The sequence below is a fragment of the Lissotriton helveticus genome, chromosome 7 (assembly GCF_964261635.1).
Source record: "Lissotriton helveticus chromosome 7, aLisHel1.1, whole genome shotgun sequence".
Classification (NCBI taxonomy): Eukaryota; Metazoa; Chordata; class Amphibia; order Caudata; family Salamandridae; genus Lissotriton; species Lissotriton helveticus.
The window spans coordinates 630,721,486-630,747,275 of record NC_136068.1 but is presented as its reverse complement, the minus strand read 5'-3'; the positions used below and the strand labels follow the sequence as shown (position 1 = coordinate 630,747,275).

The 25,790-nt window shown below is 45.9% G+C and overlaps 1 protein-coding gene across 1 annotated transcript in view; it reads left to right on the top strand.

Annotated features, from left to right (window-relative positions):
* LOC144766934 (uncharacterized) overlaps positions 1 to 9,258 on the top strand; it is an 83,667-nt gene extending 74,409 nt beyond the window's left edge. The window contains exons 3-4 of the mRNA XM_078650624.1: positions 5,801 to 5,971; positions 6,856 to 9,258. Of these exons, the coding sequence (XP_078506750.1) occupies positions 5,801 to 5,971; positions 6,856 to 6,956 (272 nt within the window). The 3' untranslated portion in view covers positions 6,957 to 9,258. The remainder of the gene's footprint in view (positions 1 to 5,800; positions 5,972 to 6,855) is intronic.
* The last annotated feature ends 16,532 nt before the right edge of the window (positions 9,259 to 25,790 follow it).

The window sequence follows — 25,790 nt, the reverse complement described above, 5'->3', positions numbered from 1 at the left end:
CTCTGGCTCCTCAGCCTCCACGTCTCAAACTCCAAGCTTCTGGTGGCCCACTGGTGGACCCTCCATCTCTGGGACAGCGGGACCTCCCAGGAACAGACACTGACCTTTCTCGTAGCCCGACCCTATGAAGTGCTGACAACCGACCGCTGAAGCGGATGTCACCCGGAGAACGTGCCCCGACTTCTGGATGATCTGGGGTTCTAGCAGTCTGTTTGCTCTGAGTCTTTGTCTTTCTGCCGAGACACTGTATATCCGCTCATATGGAGGGGTCCTTCCACGATTTTCAACCCTAGCGTTTTAGTTTGGTTTTCTGGTTCTGGGGGGGGGTCGACAGATGCTTCTGGTCTCAAAGTATAGGGTGGGGGAGGGGAGGAGAATGGGGTTGGGAATGTTTGCTCCCAAGGTTTATTATTGTTTTTTGTTGTTTTGCTGCCTCAACACCCACAAAACACTTCTATATGGGTCCATTACACATGGTCCTTCCCACCAGCATGCTTTCGCGCCTCCTTCAGGCCCGCATTTGCCGCCGGCTCTCCGGGGTACGATGAGCCACTGCAACGACCTCCAGCCCCCATGACTGACATACCATCTCCGAAGGCAGCCCTCCAGAATTTATCCTGGAATGTTAATGGCCTACTAGACCGCCACAAACGAACGGCCGTACTGCGTTACCCACAGCGCCTCAATATAAGAGTTCTTCTGCTTCAGGAGATGCACCTGATGGGTAATCACTGCCCCTTCCTAGCGTGTACGGCTACGATAGGGTTTGGCACTCGGTCTTTGCTCGAGGTTCTTGAGGCGTGGCCATAATATTGAAACACACCCTTCCATTTGTGCTTACACAAGTTATGATGACCCGCAGGGCATGTTCGTGATCATTTGCGGTACACTGGGGGGCATTCCCCTTAACCTTATGTCCTTGTACTCACCCCTCTCAATGCTCGCCACGACTCTAAAACAATCAAACGCTCTGCTGTTATTGGGGGCGACTTTAACGCTGTCTCCACCCCGCTTCTCAACACGACAGGTCCTCCATCTACTTCGAGACTGGCGCAAGCCAAACAATTAACAAACTGGGCTGAATCCCTGGGTCTTTGCGATGCATGGCAAATCTGGCACCCACACACTAAACAGTTCACGCACACCTCCGCTGCACACCATACGCAGGCGCGCATAGATGCAATTTTCATTCAGTCTACGGACTGCACCACGATCCAAGACATCTGAATACTCCCGAGAGGTATCTCTGATCATTCCCCACTGCTCCTTAGTACGGTGGCACCTCCCTCTTACTCACACCCAGTGTGGAGCTTTAACGCTTGGAAAAGGAATTCAAGAAGGCAGTGGGATTGGAACTGAAGCAATACTTTGTCACCAATGTGGGGTTGGTTCCTTCTCCGGGTACCCTGTGGGAGGTGGGCAAGGCCACTATTCGTGGATTTGCCAAAGGCCACAACCAACGTCAGCGGCAGGCCCAACTGCTGCAGATCACTTTACTGGAGGCGCAGGCACTGCGCCTTGAGCAATCTCCCTCCACTGATGGCGACGCCGCTCATGAGGGGCGCCTCACGAGCATTCAAGCTGAAATCAAGCAGCTCTCATTGGCCAGAGTTTATGGCTGGGGTGATAAAAATGGCACAATCCTTTATATGCTTGCCACGTACCCCGGAGTGAACTGCATTATCCCAGAAATACTGGATCAGGAGGGGGCAACACAACGGTCCCCGGTGGCTATGGCCAGCGCATTTGAGGCCTTCTACCGTAAACTCTATGCCAAACAAACCCCGGTACGGTCGCTCTGTGAGTTGATGGACGTGGGGGGTGCCCACCTCCCTCAGCTGGACTCTACTGCTCAATCCGATCTTGACCGCCCAATCTCCCACGATGAGATTAATGAGGCTATTGCTTACACCTCGTCAGGTAAGACTCATGGCCCAGACGGCCTCCCCCAGGAATACTATGCAGCATACCGAAGGCCTTCGTGCCTCTCCTCGCTGACCTGTGGGCTGAGGCCTTGGAGAAAAGTTTCTTCCCGCCCGAGATGGACATGGCCACCATTGTGGTCCTCCTGAAGTCACAACGGCCATCTCCCCACTGTGCGGACTATCGTCCCATCTCCTTCATTAACACTGACATTAAATTGCACAATGCAATTCTTGCCCAAAGGCTGAAGACCTACCTTACCATGTTGGTTCACCCGGACCAATGTGGATTCATGCCCCATTGAGGCACCAGACAATGTCTCCGGCGGCTGCACCTGGCCCTGGCTCACCACCAGGTGCTTTCCTCTTACTTGGCGCTCCTTCTCATCGATTTTGAGAAGGCGCTCGACTCCTGGACGTACCTTGACGATGTGGAAGCTGCGATGGGTTTCAGCCCTCGCTTCCGTCAGCTGGTTGGGGTTCTGTGCACTCGGCCTCAAGCGCGCATCTTGGTCAATGGGGTTCTCTCCGACGCTTTCCCCATTCAAAGGGGAACGAGACAGGGATGCCCCCTCTCGCCCCTTCTCTTCGCCTTGGAGAGGGAGCCTCTAGCGACCTTGATTGAGTCAGAGAGTCTCGTTCGAGGATGGGAATGGCCCAACTCTGAAGTGGACAAGATCGATCTTTACGCGGACGATGTCCTGCTCTTCTTACCCGAACCTGCCCAATCAGCTCCTTGTTGTCTCCAGATCCTGCGCTCTTTCAGGCAAACTTCCGGCCTCTGAATGAATTCTAATAAGTCGGTTCTGTTCCCACTCCATCTCTCTAAAGAATGCTACGACTGGCAGTGGACGATACCCCTTCGGTGTCAGTCTTTTAAATATCTTGGGATCTGGGTTGCTCTCTTCCCAGAATTGGGATGGTCCCTCAATGTCACCCCGCTCGTGAAGAAAGCTATGGTGGATCTCCACAGATGGCAGACCCTACCCCTGAATCCCTTGGGGAGGGTCGCCTTGTTTAAAATGATGATTCTTCTCAGATTTCTTTACGTCCTCCAGAACACCCCCTTCTGTTTTCCACTGGCGTGGTTTCGGTAGCTAGACACTATGGCTACTAAATTCCTCTGGGGGGGAGGGAGGGCCCATCTGGGGTTTAATACCTGCCAGATTCCATCATTCGACGGGGGCATGGGGATGACACATTTATACCTATACTACTTGGTGACTTGTCTATTGATTATACATCACTGGTTCAACGGGGGCTGGTCTGACCTGGCCTATAGGCTTGAACTAAGTGAGCGTGGCCTGCCCAAAATTCAGTCCCTAATATACGGGGAATCCATCCCATCCACCTTTCCAGGCGTCACGCGCTCCTCGCTCTCAGCCTGCCGGGCTGCTCTGCGACATACTCAATGGACACACAAACTCACCCAACACATGCCTCTATGGCATGGGACATGGCTCAGGGAGATCAGCAGGTTACAGGGGTTCCGAACATGGGATCTTACAGGGATCTCTCAGCTCGGTGATGTGTGGGCGAGCAGACACATGCACTCTTTTAAAGACCTCCAGTCCAGATACTCCATGCACCCATCACAATTTTATAAATACCTGCAACTGCGACACGCCCTCCACGTACACATACCAGACAATACCAGGATCCCTGAATACAGCCCCCCCCCCCGAGGCACAGACAATGCTAGGCGACTTGGGGAAGGGGGTATTTCCCGCATCTACCGGACACTGGTCAACAACACCCCAACCTCATTATACCGACTCAGGGGCCAAACTCTTGGTCATTCCCTTCAGAGCTACCCGCCAAATTGGACCAGAATATCTCCCTAGGAGATTCACACCATACACCACAGGAAGGATACTTAGATCTACATATGCTAACCTCCTTAAATTACATGGGAGGGAAAACTGCTACAGTATTAGGTGTAAATGCCTGGAATCTTATGCCTAACAAACTGAGAACGATGGTATCAAAAAAACAGTTCAGGAAAGCTCTAAAGACCTGGATCTATGGAATAAGTGAGGAATCCTGTCTTGCCCTTATCTAGGCCCTAACTCCTCAAAAGTTTGGCCGTTATTCTGTATAGCGCCAGGAGGCTCCTTTGGGAGCGACAGTTTGCACTCTAAAAATGCCACATTTAATTTAATTTATTTCAATGGGAGGAGTGTGTGGGTCCTTTGGACTAGGAGGACTGGCGGGATGCCCTCATGCCACCCAAGATGGTCATCACATCCGCTAAACTCTGCTTGATCCAATTATACTATTTGCATATGGCCTACTTAACCCCGAAGCGCCTACATCGAGCCGGCTTCTCCCCATCCGCCTCGTGTACGAGATGCGGTCAGGATCCGTCCGCCTTCTTCAACATGGTGTGGGCATGCCCCCGACTAGCTCAGTTCTGAGGTGAGATCGAAAGTGAACTGACCGAGGTCCTGGGGTGGGAGGTTCCTCACGATCCACGTCACTCCCTTCTCTGGATTACAGATGGACTAGAACGATCCAGGAACAAGAAATTACTTTACAATACAGCCATGGTTGTGGCCAAGCGGGATATAGCCGCCTCCTGGAAGCTTCCCACACCACCAAGTTCTGAGAAGTGGCGAAAGGGGGTGGATTGGTGCATGGCACAAGAAAAACCCATGTATGAGGCACGGGGGTGTCCTAAGAAATACCAGAGGGTATGGGGAAAATGGCTGGGTGCCGTGGAGTAGCCTGATCTTTATACATGATGTTTGTATTCACTGCTGCAAGGTGGGGTTTAAAGGCAATGTCTTCGCTCTTTTAATTGTCTCGCATTACCATTGGTGCAATCCAACGTCGTATTGCTGGTGCTTGTTCTCTGTAAAAACAATAAAATTGTTTATAAAAAAAAAAATAGGCTTAGTAGTCTCTCCTTAGTACTGCCTTCTCCCATTTTGTAACCATCCATGAGGACACACCCTGTTACGTGTGTTGTTGCTCTGTAGGCTTTAACTACAATCCGAGCACTATTTTCTCAAATAGCTTTGTCCTGCCTGCTCTTGCAGGCAGAAAAAGACAGAACACGCTCTCTCCAAATGCCAAACGCATTTGCAATGCTATAGGTCTTGCATTTTCGAGACTTTAAGCTATTGGCATTGTAAATGACAATGTCTTTTATTTATCTGTTTTAAAAGCAAATAAATAAAAGGCATTGTGATTTACAATGCCAATAGCTCAAAGTCTCGTAAAAGCGAGACCTATTGCATTGGAAATGCTTGTTTTTGTTTGCGCTTGCTCCTTAGCACAACAACAAGAATTGGTAAAGCCAATGGCACTTCATGCAAATGTCAGCCTTATTGGTTTTCTTAAATGCAGGAGTATTCTCTGACGATAAACTTTACAATGCACTTTAAATGCAAAAGGGACTACTGAACACCTCATTGCACTTTAAAGGCAGCAGTTTCGAATGAACCTCTTCTGCTGTGATTCAGTGTTGGAAAGATCAGTAACTCTCCCTCTCCACAACCACTTTAAAGGCTGGAGGAGCCAGAGAGTCCACAAATGCACCCAATAATTCATGATGTACCAGGAAGGGAAGCTTTAGAACCAGGCCCAAGGGTGGTCATTCAAGTCAAAGTATGGTAATTAAGAGGCCAACTGGAGGGCATATCGTCCCAGAGGAGGGTGGCAGTGGCAGGCACGGGTAAAGTTGCACTAGTCTCAGGTGGGAGGGAGTATGAGGCCCAAAGTTGGAAGTATTAGGCCCAGGGGTGGCCAGGCCTGTGGGTGGCGGAGCCAGGTCCTGAAGAAGGAGTGGCATGGCCTACTGGCGGTCACACCTGGTCTGAGGAATAGGTTGGTGATATCAGGTCTCCGGCTAGTGATGAACCCATCTCTTTCAGGCTCCTACTCAGCACTGCAGTGCTACGAGTGTATTACCCCACCTTTATGTCTAAAGAAGAAGATGGTGACCTGTCAAGAGGGAGAAGTGTGCCAGCGGGCACAAAGATTGGCCGCCATGCCATCCGACAAGCCAGAGCCTGGGGATGAATTTGGGACCATTGGTGGAGCTAGTGAGTAATGAGTAGCCAGGCGTGACATTCGCCATCTCAGACCTCACCCGTACTTACATCGCAGTCTCACCAGCAGCGACACTCAACATCTCACCCTGTGAATCAGTCACCGCCGCACCAGCTGTAACATTCGCCATCTCTAAGGCAGAGAAATGCACCCTTCAATCCTCAGCTCTAGGATCATTTCCCATCTCACCCACATTCACTCTGATAGCAACATTCAGCATGTCAGGCCTCACCCTCTACAATATTCAAGATCTCACCCGCTTCACCATCTCTATGGCAGTAACATTTACTAGGACAGACCTCAACCGCAGTATCAATTTCCATCTGAGCACCAGTGACACTCACATCACCATCTCACCAGTCGTAACATTGACTATCTCTGACGCTAACATTGACCACGTTACATCTCACCCTCAGTAATATTCGCCATCTCACCATCAGGAGCATCCAGCCCTGTCAAGATTCCCATGTGCTGCTCTAGTCCAGGGTCTTGTAGTCTTTTTTATTCCATTATGAAACAGGAATTCAAATCCCAGAATTAACGGAAAAAACCCCAGGCTGGAGCAGCATATCATGCAGGGACCAGGAAAACCTGACAGCTACTAACCTTACCTGCAGTAACATTCGCTATCTCACCAGCCACAACATTGACTATCACTGTGGCACTGATGGCCACCATGTCAGGCCTCACTCAAGGAAATATTCCTAATTTCGCCCAAGGAAATATTCCTCATTTCGCCCTCAGACGCATTCATCCTCTCTCACATGGCTGCCAAACTCTGGTGCTAATACGCTGAAGCCAGTGTCAGGACAATACTTAGTGCATTTGAAATGAAATTCTTAACCCATTCCTTTCCTCTTCTCTTCTCCTTCTGCAGTCATGCATCGCAAGTGCAACAAAGAGGCCGCTTGCCAGAACGAAACAAAGAACAAGCTGTCAGTGGTGAGCTGCTGCAAAACCAACCTCTGCAACAATTAGGGTCTGACTTCCCCATGCTGCCCATCCATATCCCAGCACAGAATCATTGTATGTCATGGAGTGTAATTATGTGGAATGGTATGTTGTGTTATGGAGAGGTATGTAGTGGGGGTTACTTATGTGGTGTGCTGTTGACTTTTGTGGCATGATGTGGAATGTTGTGGTGTGGATTGGATATATGTGGTATGTTGTGTTATTGTGTTTTTGAGTTGAATTATGTAGTTTGTTGTTGAATTATGTAGTGTGGAATGGAAATATATAGAGATACATTGTGTGGCATGGAGGTGTGTGCACTGAGTGAAAATAATGTTGAGTGGTATTATGTAGCATGATGTGGAGTGTATTTATGTGGAGTGTTGCTATGTGGCATAGACTGGATTTATGTGGAGTGTATTTATGTGGTTTGGAGTAGAGTGTAATTATAAGTTGAATTATGTGGTGTTGAGTGCTGTTATGTGCCACATAATTATATTGTATTGTGAACTGTGTGGGGCTGAATTGTGGAATTGTGTGGCGTTGTGTGGAATTATGTGGCATGGTGTGGTATATAATTGTGTTGAGTGGAATTATGTGGCATGTTGCAGAGTTGTATTTTGTGGAGTGGAATTATGTGTTTTAGTTTTGAGTGTAAATATGTGGCGTGAAGTGTACTTAGGTAGGTTGAAGTGGAATTATGTGTAGTTGAATTGTTTGGAGTTGAATTGTGTTGTGTGGAGTGCAAATATGTCGTTTGCAGTGGTATTAAGTTGTGGGGAGTGCTATTACGTGCTGTGGAATGAGGTTTGGAGTAAAATGGAAATATGTGGTTTTTAATTTTTAGGATTGTAATTATGTATAATTGAATTGTGTAGCATGGAATTATGAGATGTTCAAATGTGCTGTGTGTGGTAGGAGTATGTGGTGTGGATTTGGACAAGCCATGCAAGCAATGTCTTTTATGTCATGGGGTATAAAGTTGTTGATTGTCTCTTTATCTTTGTAAAATTAATCTGGTCTGGTTTTTTTGGCTATATTATTAGTAATGTACTTATGATGTGTGTTTGCAACATTAAACCCGCACCATACTAAAGAGAGTGGTAAAAGAAAAGGTTAAAGAGATTATACAAAAATGAATATGTCTAGGAAGATATTGAGAGATGGATTTGGTTGCCGCTTTCCCTGGTGGGTCGCATCTCGCTGATGAAGATGATTGTATTGCGATGTTATTATTCCTTTTTAACAACATCCCCATGGTAATCCCGAAATTCATCTTCAAACGGTTGAAGGCCTTGATGGTTCGTCTTGCGTGGGCGGGGAAATCTCCCCGTGTTCAGATGAACACACTTTCACTTCCATATTCCATGGGTGGGCTGGGTGCTCCGGATCTCGGATTATATTACAGACCAGCGCAGAGCTCGCATGCCTACTCCTGGTGTCTTGGCCCACATACACTTCCACACCTCCACATCGAGAGAATAGCGATTTATCCCTCCCCCTTCCAAGGCGACTCCCTCAACCCCTCAATAGGCATTATGGGGTATGGGGCTCTATTAATTCGACTGTACACGCTTGGCATGAGTTATTAAAAAGGCAAGCAGGTACAATAGTATACTCCCCTCTTCTCCCTTTGGGCTGGTGACAATGGTTCCCGATGAGCGTTGAGAGCTCGGCAATCCTAGCACTCAAGAACTTTCAGATCCATAATATGGGGGCATTTATTTTCAGATGGCAGGGTCCGAGCTTGGGAAGAGGTCACAGCTGGTAAGCAATGTATGAATATTCTCACTCAATTTCATTATTTCAGGCACGTGATACCATGAAGGCATTGTTGGGTGATGAGTATCTGTAGCCCCCTGATCTCCCCTCTTTCACCTACCTCCTTCATGCCAAGTCTCCAAACAAGTTGGTGTCTAATTTATACAATATGTCCCTGGAGGTTGGACGCACACATTACTCTACAGCTAGAATACAGTGGCAGCTTGACTTAGGCATTCATATAGATGTCAGTAAATGGAGGTACTATTGTGAGGTTACCCAAAAAGTGTAACTAAAAGGCAGACACAGATTGATCCACTTTAAGTATCTTAATAGGGTATATTATACTTCGGAGCGACTGCACAGATATGGTCTGAGAGAATCGGACGGCTGCGAGCACTGAGATTTAGGTGGCGCAGATTTTTTCCACGTAGCATGGTCTGGTAAACAACCTTTACAACACAACTTTTACCACGCAGTGCCTTTACAACGCAACTTTTACAACGCAAACCATTACAACGCATTGCGCTGGGGGCGCTCTAGGATAGGGAATAGGTTTAATGTACTATCCAACACCTTCCCTACTATCCACGGGGACTGGAGTTGGAATAGTAAATTAAACAATTCACTATCCAGCGCCTAAAAGCACTATGCGTTGTAATGGTATGCGTTGTAAAAGCATGCGATGTAAAAGCATGCGTTGTAATGTCATACATTCGCGTGGTCTTGTCCCCAGATTGCAGCCTTTTGGAGCCAGATATTTCAGGACTTGGGGAATATTTTAGGGACTCCTCTCTCCCCTGACAACTTTATTGGGATATACGAAGTCACTGAATAAAGATGTAAAGAAACTCATTGGTTTGGGCTTACTCCTGGCGCTGGGCACGTGGCCCACCTCCCTCAAAGTCTGAATGGGAAAAAGACATGGGGCCTTATTTATGAACGCCTTGCGCCGCCGGTGCGTCACTTTTTCCCATTTTAAAAGTGGCGCACCGGCGGCGCAAGGCTTTCATAAATGAGGCCCCTGATGTTCTGTAACACACAGTCTGACATATACAGTGCGCTCATGCCTCCGCAGAGTCGCCAAAAAAGCTTTTGAGGCCAGTGTAATCAATATATAATGGCTAGGGATGGGGGCGAGGCGAACGATGAATAGTGTCATTAAGTCGAACTATCATTTTTTTTTATATGGTCATGACAAAAAGGCTAATGTTCACTTTGTCAATTCTAACTTGGTGATGTGGAGCTGTCGGTTAAGCTGTGTTGCCAGACATGAAGATGTGTTTCCGTGTTTAAATCCTATCTGAATACAACGTTGTAACAATTTCCTGCTGGTTATTTATTAACTCTTCCTGCTGTAATCTCAAGCGGTGCGGGACTATGGTACACTGCTGTAACTGTTAAATAAAATTCAATAAATACACACAAAAAAATAAAAAAAATATGTCTCTATTCACTACATTTACAGGTTTTCAAAAGCTGAAGCTTAATAATATGTGACAAGGGACTTGTAAAAATATAGTGAGTGATTACAGGTATTAGGGATTCTCACTGCTCATGAGTGGAGCGAACACAGTTGAAGAGTGTTTCGGTGGTAAAATGAAAACATGTCAACAAGCATTGGAAGACCGCATGGCTATTCAAAATGACCATTGTGCACTGTAAGTAGGTTGATCACCTGACTAATATGTTCTTGGTCAGCCAGCTCAGATGCACAACTTGGAAAGAAACGAATTCCAAAATGCTGTATGCATACAGAGAACATAAAACAAGCAGCGGAACCAGGAAGACTAAACACATGAGAGATCATTTGCAGGCCAGCTCTCTAACACTGTATACACTGAACTTGGCACTCTAGTCAACATTTCTACCTTTTAGCAACCCTATTGTCTGAAGACATGCTAATGAAGGTTTTGTGTAGAGGAGCGTTGTTGTTTAAGAACTTCTATCCTGGGTTGCTAAATACAGCCTTGAATCAGCAGGAGAGCTGCCCTCCAAACTTTGATGCAGCTGACAAGTATCTGCCAGTCCATCACTACTGCTGCCGTCTTTTGTAAAAACCTACAATTGAAAATGAAATAGGTCTAGCATGTGTTTAAATTAGAGATATTGGCATTATAAATGACGATGTATTTTACCTATGTGTTGTGGAATGCATATACGTGGTGTGTAGTGGAATTATGTGTGTTGGATTGGATTAGTTAGTTGTGTAATTGTGTGGCATGGAATTTGTGGCATGGAAGGATTTGTGTAGTGGAAAGATGTGGAATGGTGTGCTGTGGAATTAGGTAGATAGTAAAGGTGGTATTTAGTGTACTGGAATATGTGGAGTGGGACAGTGTTATGTAGTGTAATTATGTGGAATGGCATTTTGTGTTGTGGAGTGGTATGTAGTAGAGTTTAATAATATGGTGTGCAGTTGAATTTTGTGGCACGATGTGGAATTGTGTGGTGTGGATTAGATGTATGTGGTGTGTTGTGTAACTGTGTTGTTGAGTTGTATTTTGTGGTTTGGTGTTGAAATATGTGGTGTGCATTGCAAATGTGTGGAGCTGAATTGTGTGGTGTGGAACTGTGTGAATAGCTTTACCTGTTTGGTGACGAAAAAGAAGAAATAGTTAGGAGCTAAGCTTCAGATCTGTGTGTTTGGGTGTAAAAAAAGATTTAGAGCTATTGGCGTTTTAAATGTAAAAGTTTCTTATCTATATGTTATATATTGGAGTGGATGTATGTTTTGTGGAATTATGTGGTTTGGAATTGTTAGTTGTGGCATTGTGTTGCATGGAATTGTGTGGTGTAGTGTGGGTTTGCATAGTGGAATTATGTGGTATAGTGTGCAGTTGTATTTGGATAGTAATTATGCATTTTTGGGTGCATTGAATTATGTGGAGCGGTATTGTGTGTAATACAGTGTAATTATGATGAATGGTATTTTCTGTTGTAAAGTTTCTGTAGAGGAGTTTAATTATGTGGTGCTTTGAATTTTATGGTATGATGTTGAATTATGTGTTGAAAATTGGGTATATGGGGTGTTTAGTGAAATTGTGTTGTGGAATAATGTTTTTGTATTTTAATGATGTGGTGTGGAATGGATATGGGTGTAGTTGAATATATCGCATGGAACAGTGTTGTATAGATTGAAATTATGTTGAGTGGAATTATGTGGCATGGTGTGGAGTGTTTTATATGGATTATTATGTGGTACAGTGTGGGTATTTTAGAGTGTATTAACGTGGAATTGATTAGTGTGTAATTAGGTGGATTAGAATTATGTGGTGTTGAGTGGTATTATGTGGATTGTAATTATGTTGTGTGGTGGTATGGTATGGATTGGCGTTGTATTGAGTGGTGTTGCGTGACTACATGTTTTACAAAGTGAAGAAAAATCCTGCTTTGGATGAGCCCACATACTGAGTTTGGAAACAGGCTTTGTTTAGTCGAGTCTCTGTTGCGCTGTAAAGCACAAATGGGCCTGGCAACACATGGAATGCAAGAAGGGGGAGGCATGCTAGTAAAGGGTCTGCTAAGTTTCTGCCTCCAAGCTGTTGGCTGGTCTCAGGAGGAGGACACTACGAACAATATGTCATTAGGAGGTCACATATTTACCCAAGCCATCAGCACAACTAAAAATAATAATATTTCAGAAGGGGACACCGAGCTACCAAAGGAAGAAAAGAGAGCCTGTCACAATAGGGAAACTAAAGAGCAAAATATTGTTGAAGGCTAAAGATGCTGCTGATGAAGGGTAAAAGCCCAAAACCTGTCCTAAGATGCTTGTTTCCAGTCCAGGGAGGACCTGGCCTGGCAGTTAGGGCTGGACTGTTCCCATTGGGTGCAGGATCAAGACTGATTTGCAACTAGCTGGGTCCAAACTGGAATGGCATGGTGAGCAAAAAAAACTATGTATTTAGGCCCAGATCTCTGTACTGGGGTGAGTGTGTGACATTGTTCTGCATTCTATCCATCAATTGTTCTTTTTGCATTTACAAACCTGTCAGCTCAATGGAAATTATTTGTAAAATGCCATTTGATGTGGGACTACTGAAGTTACATTCTGCAGCACGAGCGAGCGCAATGCTGGCAGAATGAAGAGGGTCAGGACCATGGCCTGAGCTGTCACTGGCATGGAAGGGCATGATTAAACACCAAGGAGGATCTGAGCAAACTGCAAACAAACATTACCTCTTCAAACATAATAGAAGCAATGAAGAATACCAGCATGCACATTGTATTGTGATGTATTTTCTGTTGTATATCGCTTAATAACCATCTCTATGCGCTTTGTATATACATGAGCGAGCAATTTGAAAAACTGAGATATCTGAATTTGTGGAAATGTACCCAGGATAGGAGATGGTGTGACAGCAAAGTGCAGCTGGCTGACTGGAGTAATAAACATGAGCGAAAACAACAGCATTTGAAATTTCAGAGGCTTCTCTGACGTTGAGAAATAAAATGTAATTTATTGCATGCAATGCTCATTAAGTAGTAAAGAAACAAAGGATGTTGGAATTATAAATTTGGAAGATCGTTTCTCCGGTGCTACACACGACAGAACTCAACAATCACAGCAGACTAAACGTTGTCGCATGGAGTGCAGGGTGGGGGCATATACTGTTAGCTCTTAAAATTGTGTCTTCACTTGGTCCTTAAGCAGGCACCGTAATGAGCAAAATCTGCAAAGACGTCTGATGTGTGGACTTGATAAGATCAGATCTTGCATCCAGGCTTTGAAGATGGTCCACGGAAGCACACAGTGCTTGAGAGCAATCCAAAGAGCGCCCACATAGGGCCTAAGTGAACAAGGCACATGAAGGGCATAGATGGCGGGAAGGGGGGGAGAATGACCTGGGGGTGGGGGGGAGAGGGGATCATATTTAAAAGTTATAGCTGTGGTATTCCTGCTACTATGATTACTTACTCCATAGTGACCATTATTGTACATCACTATATTATTCTAGAACCTAGTTGGGTCAGTTGAGCCAGGAGCTGCCTGCCGTGTGGATGTACCTGCGTGTCTCCAATAAAGAAAAGTGAAGAAAGCAATATGGTGGCCAAAGTCTCTCTCCGCAATAATGATGGGAGGAAGTTTGGCAATCACTCCTACAAAGAAGTCAGCAAGAAAACTGCTAACTTCAACAGAAATGGTCAAGATGATAAACGTCCAGTGTGTTACAGATGTGGATACAAAGGCCACAATGCTACAGAGAAATGGTGTCCTGCAATTAAATCTAGATGCACCTTTTGTGGAATTGTTGGCCACTTCTCAAAAGTTTGTAGAAGAAGAATAAACAGAGGTAAAAAGAAAGTGGTTTGTATAGAAGAGAAAAATGATGAAACGGTTGAAGATGATTCATCTTCTGATGATAGTATATTATGAATTAATGGCATAGACGATGCAGGGAATGTTATTTTAAATATCAACACCACAGGAAGGAAGAAACCAATTTGTGAAATAAGTATTGTTGGAGTACCTTTACAAATTGTACCTGATTCAGGTTCGCCTTTCACTATTGTCCAACGCTCTGTAAGGGAGAATACATTTGCTTGTGTTCTGAAACAGAAATTAAAACATCCTGACTTTCATCAGTAACTTTTACTGGTGAAAACATTCCCATGGTAGGTTCTGTCGAAGAAGTCTTTACGTTTAAAGACAGGTCTGCTAAAGACAAGTTATGTCTTGCTGAAAAGGGATCCTCTGTATTAGGGCGGACTGATCAAGGTGAACTAGGAATCATCCTAAACCCTAAATTAGATGACCAAGTCATGCTTTTGGAAGATGGAGACAAGAGGTTCAGTGATGATATGACCAAACAATTTCCCAGTGTTTTTTCAGGAGATGTAGGAAAACTAAATGGATTTACACATAAGATAGTCCTCAAAGAAAATGCAGTTCCAATAAGCCATGAAGATAGGAACATTCCTTTAAGCGTTAGGGAAGGCGTCATGACAGAATTAGATGCATTGGAAAAAAAAGGAATTATAAGGCCAGTAGAAAGTGCGAAATGGTTGGCTCCCTTAGTCGTGGCATGCAAACCTGATGGCTGTTTGGGCTTATGCATCGACTTGAGGGATCTCAACAAGAACATTATAGTTGACAAATTTCCTCTATCTAGAGTAAATGAATTATTGGCACAAACTAAGGGTATCAAATGGTTTTCAACAATAGATCTAACATCTGCCTATCATCAGATCCAATTACACGACAGCAGCAGAAGTTTAACAGCATTCATTACACCTTTTGGATGTTACCGCTTTGTACAGATGCGGTTTGGCCTTGCTTCGCCTGCTGCCGTATTTCAAAGATTAATGCATATATTGTTAAAAGGCATAAAAGGCATAACCTATTTCCAAGACGACATCTTAATAATGGGTCGAAATATAAATGACCATGGTGAAAAACGAAATATAGTACAAAATAAATGAGCAGAAAAAGGTTCAACTGCTAAACTTAAAAAAATGCAAATTTAGAATGAAGTCTGTAACATATCTAGGTCATGAAGTTGGTGGTGATGGTATCTCCCCAAAGAAATGTTTAATTGAGGCTATTGAAAAATCATCTTCATCCAAATCCAAAAATGAAGGAACGATCCATCCTTGGGTTCCAAATTCGTAAAGAATTTTGCAACAAAAACGTAACATTTAAGACAATTGCTTAAAATCAAACAAGAATTTGTCTGGAATAATGAACTTGAATGTGATTTTAAGAAAATTAAGACTGATTTCACTTCTGCTATTCCACTTCAAGCCCTTGACAACCTTGCATATAGCATCATCACGACCGTTGCTAGTGGCAAGGGTCTAGGAGCTGTACTTTCACAAATAAATGATGATGGGAAAGAAGCAACCATCGAATTTGCTTCTCGTTCATTATCTCCAGCTGAGGAAAAGTACTTGGTGATAGAAAAAGAGATGCTAGCCACTGTATGGTCAATGGAAAAATTTAGACAATTTGTTTGGGGTACTAGGTTCACCATCCGTAAGGACCATAAACTGTTGCTTAAAATATTAACTTCTGAAGGAATACTCAAAGCCACCCGAGGATTGCAAAAATGAATGTGAGCTTATTGGACTTCACCTATGATGTTGAGTACTTACCTGGAAAGAGAAATCAAGTGGCGGTCTGCCTTAGTAGATGTCCTTTACCTTATGAGTCTGATTTATGTCTGGATTGGGACGATTTCAACGTGGCTGTTGTATTTGATGACACTTGTGCAATTACTAAAGAGGAATGGGACATTGGTTATTCACACGATGAAGTACTGTGTAAAGCTTCAAGCCTCATCACCAAATGTTGGTCAAGAAAAAATGATCCACAGGGATATCTAAGGGCCATGTGGGAGATCCAGGATGAACTATCTATTGACAACCCAGGTTACATCTGTAGGGGTGAAAGAATTATTGTTCCCACTATACTACGTCCAAAAGTGTTGGAAATAAATCACGAGGGTCATCTTGGCATTATAAAGTTGAAGTCAAGAATCAAAATGTTCTATTGGTGGCCAGGTATGGACAGAGATATTGAAAACTTTGTTAAGCATTGTTCCATTTGTGCTGTTGCAGATAAATCTCAGCGAGTACTTAGACCCACACTTGGCACTAGAGTTCTTCCTGATTGTCCATGGGAAACTCTCAGCATTGACTGGTTAGGTCCAATTGATGATGAAGAAGGAAATCATAAACACATTCTTGTTGTCATTGATGATTATTCTAAATGGCCTGAAATTTAAATTACTGAAGATTTCGATACTAAACAAGTCATCAATTTTTTAGAAAGACTGTTTTTGTGGTAAGGAATTCCCAAAACTATTCTCAGTGACAACGGGCCACAAGTTACATCTGGGAAATATATAATTTTTGTAGAGAGGAATGGCATTTGCAGAAAGAACACACCAGTACATCATCCTGCTGGGAATGAAATTGTTGAAAGGTTCAACAGAGTTATTATGGGTAGCATTCAAGCATCTATGAATGCAGGTAAAAATTGGGAAAAAGGACTCATGAGTACACTTTGAGCTTATAGGATCACACCTACTGGCACAGGTTATAGCCCTTTCAGAATTTTAAGAGGCGGAGAACCTTTTACCAAGGATAATGTAGCTTGGAACATGATGAAAGTATGCAGTAAGTGGTCACCTGCTCTAGTCAGATCCAATTTAATGAAGATGCATGATTCTTGCAAATTTCACTTTGACAAAACACACAACACTAAAGACATTAAATTGAAAACAGGTGATTGGGTGAAAGTAAAACTATCTTCGAAAGTTAGAAAAGGAAAAAGCAAATATTCTGCACCGCTACAAGTAATTTCTCCTTACTCAAAATCTGCCAAACTAAGCTATGGGAATGTTTGGCATTACAACAGAATGGCTTTGTGTGGTGATTCTTGCTCAGGAAAAAACGTGTTAAACTGGTTTCCTCCATGAATTGGATGTGGGATGAAGTCATAAGCTCATCTAATACTAATTATGGATCCTCCAGTTCTCAGCCAGCAAGAGTCATCTCTAATGCTTCAGTTCAACCTTCAAATTGCACTAGTAGATTAACACGAGCTGGTAGAACAATAAGCTTACTGTTGCAAAAAATAGCCGTACACAAGAAGTATTTTTCTTTGGTTTATTCCTTTACTTAAACCCTCTTCAAACTTCAAACAGCAAGGAGAAGTAGACGCAGCCGACAGGCAGCTCTCCCTCATCAATGCCCCCACATTCTTAACATGCCTATGACATCAAATAGAACATTGAAAGTGTCTCAAGCAACGCTCGAGACTAATCCACAACACTTCCCCCTTTCTTCCAAAAGGAAAACAAAAATAAACAAAGGAAAAGAAATCATAATAAAATAAAAATTAAAAATTAAACAGAATACCATTTTATAATAAACTGTGAAGAAACAATAACGATACACCGTTAAAAGTAGCAATTACAACTGTGAAGAAACAATACAGATACATAATTAAAAGTATCAATTACAACACAATAAACAACCTAGTTTAGTGTTGATGTGTGTAATATAATCTTCCAACTTTTTAGACTTAGTACACACATGTCTAGCTCGAGACACTTCCCCATCACCATTTTTGTAAGCATTCTGACTAGACCTTCCAGGACTCACTTCATCATTGCGTGTGCTGGGCGATTGAATTGGGATACTAATAGTGTAGCGAGATGAACACAAATCATTTATATCCTCATCAACCCAGTCATAACTATGCTTTTGCTTGTCACTGGTAACAGATTCATCAATGTGTCCTTTATATAAAGCAATTCTGTTTGCATTCCAAACTTTACCATCACTCAACAGAGCAGAATTGCAAAGTACTTTAATTACTTTAAGGCGTGCTGAATATTTGCTTTCTCCTTTACCCACAAGTCTCCTTTTCTTTACTTTTACAAAATCACCTACTTGTAACCTAATTTTGCTTCTTTTACTTGAGTCAGTACGTTTTTCTACTAAGACATTTTGTTTTTTCTCTAAGGATTTTTTTACATCATTTACTGTCCATGAAATAATTTCTGTACATTTCAACCAGCCCATGTTGTGTTTTGTGCGAGCCGATCTTCCTCTCATAAGTTCGAAAGGGGAGTGATTCGTCGATACAGACTTAGTGATTCTATATGCACTCACCATTTTCCTTAACTCATCTTCCCAATCATAATCATTGCTGAGCGCTAACTCTATGATGTTTTTAATCACTGTGTTGAAGCGTTCAACACTTCCATTCCCTTCGGGATGATATAGGGAAGTGGTTCTATGTATAATGCCAGTCTCTTTGATAAATGTTTTAAATTGTTCACCAACAAATTGTCCACCATTGTCACAAATTAGATCCTTGGGAAGACCTCCTCTTGCACAAACATCCTCTAAAAATTGTAATAAATTCTCACAATCAGCTCTCTCAACAATTTTATACTCAGGCCATTTTGAAAAATGATCTATTATAACAAAGATGTATATGGGTATCAATCTATCAATCAATCATAGCATTTGTATACCGCGCTACTCACCCGGGCCGGTCTCAAGGCGCTGAGGGAGGGGGGTCCGTTTATTGCTCGAAAAGCCAGGTCTTGAGCTGCTTCCTGAAGGCATGGTGGTCCTGGGTTTGTCGAAGGTGGGTGGGGAGGGAGTTCCATGACTTGGCTGCCAGGAAGGAGAAGGATCTTCCTCCGGCGGTGGCTCTGCGGATGCGTGGAACGGTGGCGAGGGCGAGGTTGGTAGATCGCAGCTGGCGGTTGGGCGTGTAGAAGGTCAGTCGGTTGTTGAGGTACTTGGGGCCCAGATTGTGGAGGGCTTTGAGTGCGTGGGTGAGGAGTCTGAATGTGATCATTTTGCTGACGGGGAGCCAGTGTAGGTCTTTCAGGTGGCCGGAGATGCGGCTGTGTCGGGGGATGTTCAGGACGAGTCGTGCGGAGGCGTTCTGGATGCGTTGGAGCCCTTTCTGGAGTTTCGCTGTGGTTCCGGCATAGAGGGCGTTTCCGTAGTCCATGCGGCTGGTGACGAGTGCCTGGGTGACCATCTTCCTGGTTTCGGTGGGGATCCATCGGAAGGTCTTGCGGAGCATACGCAGGGTGTTGAAGCATGATGAGGACACGGCGTTGACCTGTCTGGTCATCGAGAGGGAGGAGTCCAGGATGAAGCCCAGGTTGCGTGCGTGATCCATTGGCTTGGGAGTGGTGCCCAGGGCAGGGGGCCACCAGGAGTCATCCCAGGCGGAGGGCGATGATCCCAGGATGAGGACTTCCGTCTTGTCTGAATTCATTTTCAGGCGGCTGTTCTTCATTCATTCGGCGACATCTTTCATCCCTTCGTGTAGGTTGGTTCTGGCGGTGACGGGGTCGTTGGTGAGGGAGAGGATCAGCTGGGTGTCGTCGGCGTAGGAGATGATGTTGAGGTTGTGTTGGCGTGCGATGGCTGCGAGGGGGCTCATGTAGATATTGAAGAGGGTGGGGCTGAGTGATGATCCTTGTGGTACACCGCAGATGACTTCGGTGGCCTCTGATCTAAACGGGGGGAGGCGGACTCTCTGGGTTCTTCCGGTGAGGAACGAGATGATCCATTCCAGTGCTTTCCCTTGGATTCCGATGTTGCGTAGGCGCTGCAACAGTGTTGAATGCTGCTGAGAGGTCCAGGAGGATGAGGGCCGCTGTTTCCCCGTTGTCGAGCAGGGATCTGATGTTGTCTGTGGCTGCGATAAGGGTGGCCTCGGTGCTGTGGTTGGCTCGGAAACCGGACTGTGAGTGGTCGAGGGATCCATTCGTCTCGGGGAAGGCGGCGAGCTGTCTCAAGACCTGGCTGTTCGAGCAGTAGCGGACCCCCCCCCCCCCCAAGCGCCTTGAGACCTTCCGGGTGAGTAGCGCGCTATACAAATGCCTTGAATTGATTGATTGATTGATTCTGTTGATGGTCTTTTCGATGACCTTGGCCGGGAACGGGAGGAGCAAGATGGGGCGGAAGTTCTTGAGGTCGGTGGGGTCAGCAGTTGGTTTTTTCAGGAGAGCGCTGATTTCGGTGTGCTTCCAGCTCTCCGGGAAGGTGGCGGTGTCGAGGGAGGTGTTGATGATGTCCTTGAGTTTGGGTGCGATGGTGGAGTCGGCCTTGTTGAAAACGTGGTGGGGGCAGGGGTCGGTCGGGGATCCGGAGTGGATGGTGTTCATCGTGCTGATGGTGTCTTCGGTGCTGACCAGGGTCCAGGCGCGGAGGGTGATGGTGGGGGGCGTTGGTTCGGTGGTGAGGTGCGTGGTTGGTGCGCCGAAGCTGTTGTGTATTTCAGCGATCTTGCGGTGGAAGAATGAGGCGAGTGAGTCGCAGAGGTCTTGCAAAGGGAGCGATGTCATTGTTTCCGGCGCTGGGGTTGGAGAACTCTTTGACAATGCTAAAGAGTTCTTTGCTGTTGTGGGCGTTGTTGTCCAGTCGTTCTTTGAATGCTGCCTTCTTGGTGGTCCAGATCAGCAGGTGGTGATTGCGGGTGGCGTTCTTGAGGGCAGTCATGTTGTCTGTGGTCTGGTCGGTGCGCCAGGCCTTCTCGAGGGTGTGGCAGGTCTTCTTGGAGTTCTTAAGTTCTTCGGTGAACCATGCCGTTTTCTTGCTGCCGGGTCTGCTGGGGAGGGTCTTCTGTGGTGCGAGTTCGTCTGCGCAGTTGGTGATCCACTGTGTGAGGTTGTTGGCTGCTTCATTGGGGTCCGTGGAGCTGGCTGGGGGGTTTCGGTTGAGGGTGGTGGTGAGCTTGTCAGCAGTGATCTTGCTCCAGTTTCTGCGAGGGGCCTGTTGGGGGTGGTGGTGAGTCGTGGTTCTTCTGAAACTGAAGTGGACACAGCTGTGGTCAGTCCAATGGAGTCCGGTGGAGTGGCTGAAGGAGACGTGTTTGCTGGAGGAGAAGATTGGGTCAAGTGTATGGCCGGCGTAGTGGGTGGGGGTGTTCACCAGTTGCTTGAGTCTGAGGTTGGCGAGGTTGTCCAGCAGGGTGTTGGTGTTGCAGTCCTTATTGTTCTCCAGGTGGAAGTTGAGGTCCCCTAGGAGGATGTAGTCGGTGGATGGGAGGGCTTGTGGGCTGATGAAGTCTGCGATGTCTTCGCTGAATTGAGCGCGAGGTCCCGGGGGTCTGTGGATGAGGGTGCCTCTGAGTGTGGTCTTGGGGTCGGTGTGTATCTTGAAGTGGAGGTGTTCAGCGGTGGTCGGGTGTCGTTGGCTTCGGTTGTGATGCGGATGGTGTTCTTGTGAATGATGGCGATTCCTCCTCCCGTCTGGTTGACGCGGTCCCTCCGGGTGATCTTGTATCCGTCCGGGATGGCGATGCACAGTTGGTGATCCACTGTGTGAGGTTGTTGGCTGCTTTGTTGGGGTCCGTGGAGCTGGCTGGGGGGTTTCGGTTGAGGGCGGTGGTGAGCTTGTCAGCAGTGATCTTGCTCCAGTTTCTGCGAGGGGCCTGTTGGGGGTGGTGGTGAGTCGTGGTTCTTCTGAAGCTGAAGTGGACACAGCTGTGGTCAGTCCAATGGAGTCCGGTGGAGTGGCTGAAGGAGACGTGTTTGCTGGAGGAGAAGATTGGGTCAAGTGTATGGCCGGCGTAGTGGGTGGGGGTGTTCACCAGTTGCTTGAGTCTGGTGTTGCAGTCCTTATTGTTCTCCAGGTGGAAGTTGAGGTCCCCTAGGAGGATGTAGTCGGTGGATGGGAGGGCTTGTGGGCTGATGAAGTCTGCGATGTCTTCGCTGAACTGAGCGCGAGGTCCCGGGGGTCTGTGGATGAGGGTGCCTCTGAGTGTGGTCTTGGGGTCGGTGTGTATCTTGAAGTGGAGGTGTTCAGCGGTGGTCGGGTGTCGTTGGCTTCGGTTGTGATGCGGATGGTGTTCTTGTGAATGATGGCGATTCCTCCTCCCGTCTGGTTGACGCGGTCCCTCCGGGTGATCTTGTATCCGTCCGGGATGGCGATGGCGATGTCGGGCGCTGAGGAGGCATTCATCAAGGTTTCCGTGAGGAAGGCGACGTCTGGTGAGGTCGCGTCGAGCAGGTTCCAGAGTTCGATGGCGTGTCTGTGGACGGAGCGGGTGTTGAGCAGGATGCACTTGAGGTGGCTGCTGCTGGTGCTGGTCTTGACGGGTGCGGTGCAGGTCTGGAGGCAGGTGAATTTGCAGGCTTGGCAGGTGAAGGGTCCATGGGTGCACTTCAGGGTGGCACGGTAGCAGGCGGGGTTGCGGCTGGTGTTGAGTGCATGGAGGGTGGTGGCATCGTAGGTTTGTCGTGTGGTCTGGCGTCGGCGGGTACCAGGGGTCCTGGCACTGGGCACGGTCCAGGCGAGGACGGGCGCAGACGGGCTTGCCTTTGGAGCGCCTTCGGCGCACAATCGGCACGGCCGCTGCGCGTGAACGCTGCGCGTGCGCACGGACTCTGCCATAAATGGAGGGTGGGGGGGGCGGAGCGAGGGAGGAGCAGCTGGGAGGTGGGAGCGGGGTGGCGAATGGGAGAAGGTCGAGGGAAACCAGAAGGAGAGGGGGCGGGGCCGCGGGGGAGCAGCGGCAGGGAGCGGGGTGGACCAGCGGGGTCAGAAGCACTAGGGCAGACGGCGATAACAGGGGGCCGAGCACAAAGGGCAACAGAACAGAACAGTACAATCAGGGCAATACTACGGCGATAACAGGGGGCAGAGCACAAAGGGCAACAGAACAGAACAGTACAATCAGGGCAATACTACGGCGATAACAGGGGGCAGAGCACAAAGGGCAACAGAACAGAACAGTACAACAGTACAATCAGGGCAATACTACAAACCACAGCGGGGACACAGTCAGGGCAGTGGTACAGCTAGTGCGAGCGGCGGCGGCAGCAGGGGACCGGGTGACTTCCTGGAGGGGCCACGCAGCGGGTAGAGCGACCGGCACTGACGAAGTCAGGCTGGGTCACAGCTCCCCGTCGCACGGCCACTACGTTAAGTACTCAGTGGGAGGGAGGAGCAGCTGCGAGGTGGGAGCGGGGTGGCGAATGGTATACAGTCCAAAGTTCTAACAGGACCAACAACATCAACTCCTATTCTTTCCCACGGCATACCAGGAACCACAATAGGATGCAAAGTAGGTTTAAACGTGACTAAGCTCTTGTCTGAGTTGATACACTCTACGCAGTCACAAACCACTCTTTCTATGTCTCTGTCAACTCCAGGCCACCAATATGACTGTTTGATACTACATTTAGTTTTAACAATTCCCAGGTGGCCCTCATGACATAAATTGATGACACACTCATGAAAGGTTCTCGGGGGAATTAGTTTGCCTCCTCGGAGTAAAAGTCCATCTTCAAATGAGAGTTCATTTCCAACCTCCCAGAATGGTAGCAACTCACCTGATAAGCCTGTCTTATCAGGCCAGCACTTCAGGGTGTAGTCACTCACCTTAGGTAAAATTTCATCCTTGGCTACACTGCTAATCCAGTCATCGTGTTTAACGCAGGATAATTCATTGCTAAAGATACCTGCCAGCAACCAATCTTCCCATTCACACAATAGATTCTCACAAATGGGTAGAGGGCACCTGCTCAGAAAAATTGCAATTCTGTTCCTAATTCCTGGTGAGAATACTATGTCATACACAAAGTCTAGTAACTGTGCTGAAAAACGAGAAATCCTAGGTGACACATTATTCAAGCCATGAAATGTGAGTACTTTGGTAAGTGGTTTATGATCCATCCTCAAGGTGACTCTCGTTCCCCACACAAATTGTCTAAAGTGTTTTAGACCCCAAACACAACCAAGGGCCTCTCTTTCGATAACAGAGTATTTCTCCTCTGTGGGTGTAAGGGCTCTTGAGGCAAATGCAATTACACACTCAGTACCATTACATTGCAATTGGGACAACAAAGCCCCTAACCCTCTCCCACTAGCATCTGTAGTTATGAAACTCTTTAATTTAGGGTCAAAACCTTGAAGTGCAGGAGTGAAACAAATGTCACTCTTAATTCCATCCATGCACGGCTGACACTCAGTGGACCAATTGAAAACAGAACCCTTTTTTACTAACTGCCTGATACAAAACATTTTGCTTGCGAAATTGTGCACAAATTTCTAATAGAATTCCGCCATACCTACAAAGGACATAACTTCTCCTTTATTTTGTGGTGCAGGAACGTTTCTGATAGCATCCACACGGTCCAATTTAGGGCAAATTCCACAGGCACTCATTTCATGACCTAAGTAAGTAACACTTCTTTTAGCAATTTTACATTTAGATTTCTCAGCTGTTAAACCTTTACTATCTAACATTTGCATGACTTTAAACAATACTTTATCATGAATCTCTCTATTCTTCCCCATAACTAGGATGTCATTCTGAAAAAATAGCATGTTCTTAACGTCCTTAAAAATTAAGTGCATAATGCGTTGGAACATGGCAGCTGCCGATGCTAACCCAAAAGTAACTCGTTTGGATTAGAACGTGCCAATGGGAGTAACAAAAGCAGTGAGGTGTTTACTCTTTTTATGGAGGGAAACTTGGAGATGTTAAGTCTATAGTGGAGAACCACTCCATGTCCTTGGTTGCAGATAATAATTCATATATTTTTGGGACGGGAAAAACATAAAGAAAAATATTTTTGTTAAGTTCTCTTAAGTCTACACATAGACAGACCGGGCCGTTGTCCTAACAGGCAACGATAAGGGGGTGACCCAGTCAGAAGACTCCACTCATTCAATAATGCCATTATCCGCCAGTTTTTGAATTTCAATTATGACCTCTTCTTTTATGCCAAGTGGAATATTTCTTACCTTCTTGATGCAAGGAACTGCATTTTCTTTTAAAATGACCTCATGCGAAAAACCCTTGAGTTCACCAATCCCGCCAGAAAAAACCTTAGGAAATTTGTCCTCATCATCCAACTTCACACTCAAAACAGGGTCAGCACAATTGGGATCTAAGCGTATTCCTAGTTCTCCTTGATCCCACCATCCTAAAACGCAAGGAACAGAGAGGGAGACATATAGTTTGCATACGGCTTCTCTACCCTTGAATTCAAACATAAGTTTGCGAAAACCTAACAGTTCAATAGGTTCACCTGTATAACTTCTTGGGTGTATATCAGGGCTTTCTAATTCATAGCCTATTACAGAGCAGAGTAAGTTTTCCCATCTGTCTCTGTTAACTATAGAGTAAGGGGAACCAGAGTCCGCCATTAGGGAGACCTGAACACCTCCGACCATGACTTCGCAAACTATTTTTTTCCTCTGCTTACTACCAGTCGCATTTTCTTCCCTTTCATGGAGACAACATATAATATTTTCATCATTATCAGAGACACAATTTTTTTCCTCTTGTTCACATTCTTCTACATTACATTTCACAGACTTAGACTTATGGCACATGCATACAAAATGACCAGACATTTTACAATATGCAAATGTCTGTCCTAGGCTGGACACTTCCTATCATTGGCTAGGTGAGAAGAACTGCAACAACGGTAACACTTTCCATTGACAGAAGCAGTATCAGTGGATTTTTCCACAGACTTTTCTTTACCAACAGGTCTATCATATTTCTTTTTACATTTGTCGCTGGAATGGGATGCATTAGCTTTGATGACTTTTACGCAGTCTCTACTGCTATCAACTTTGCTTCTAGCAATGACT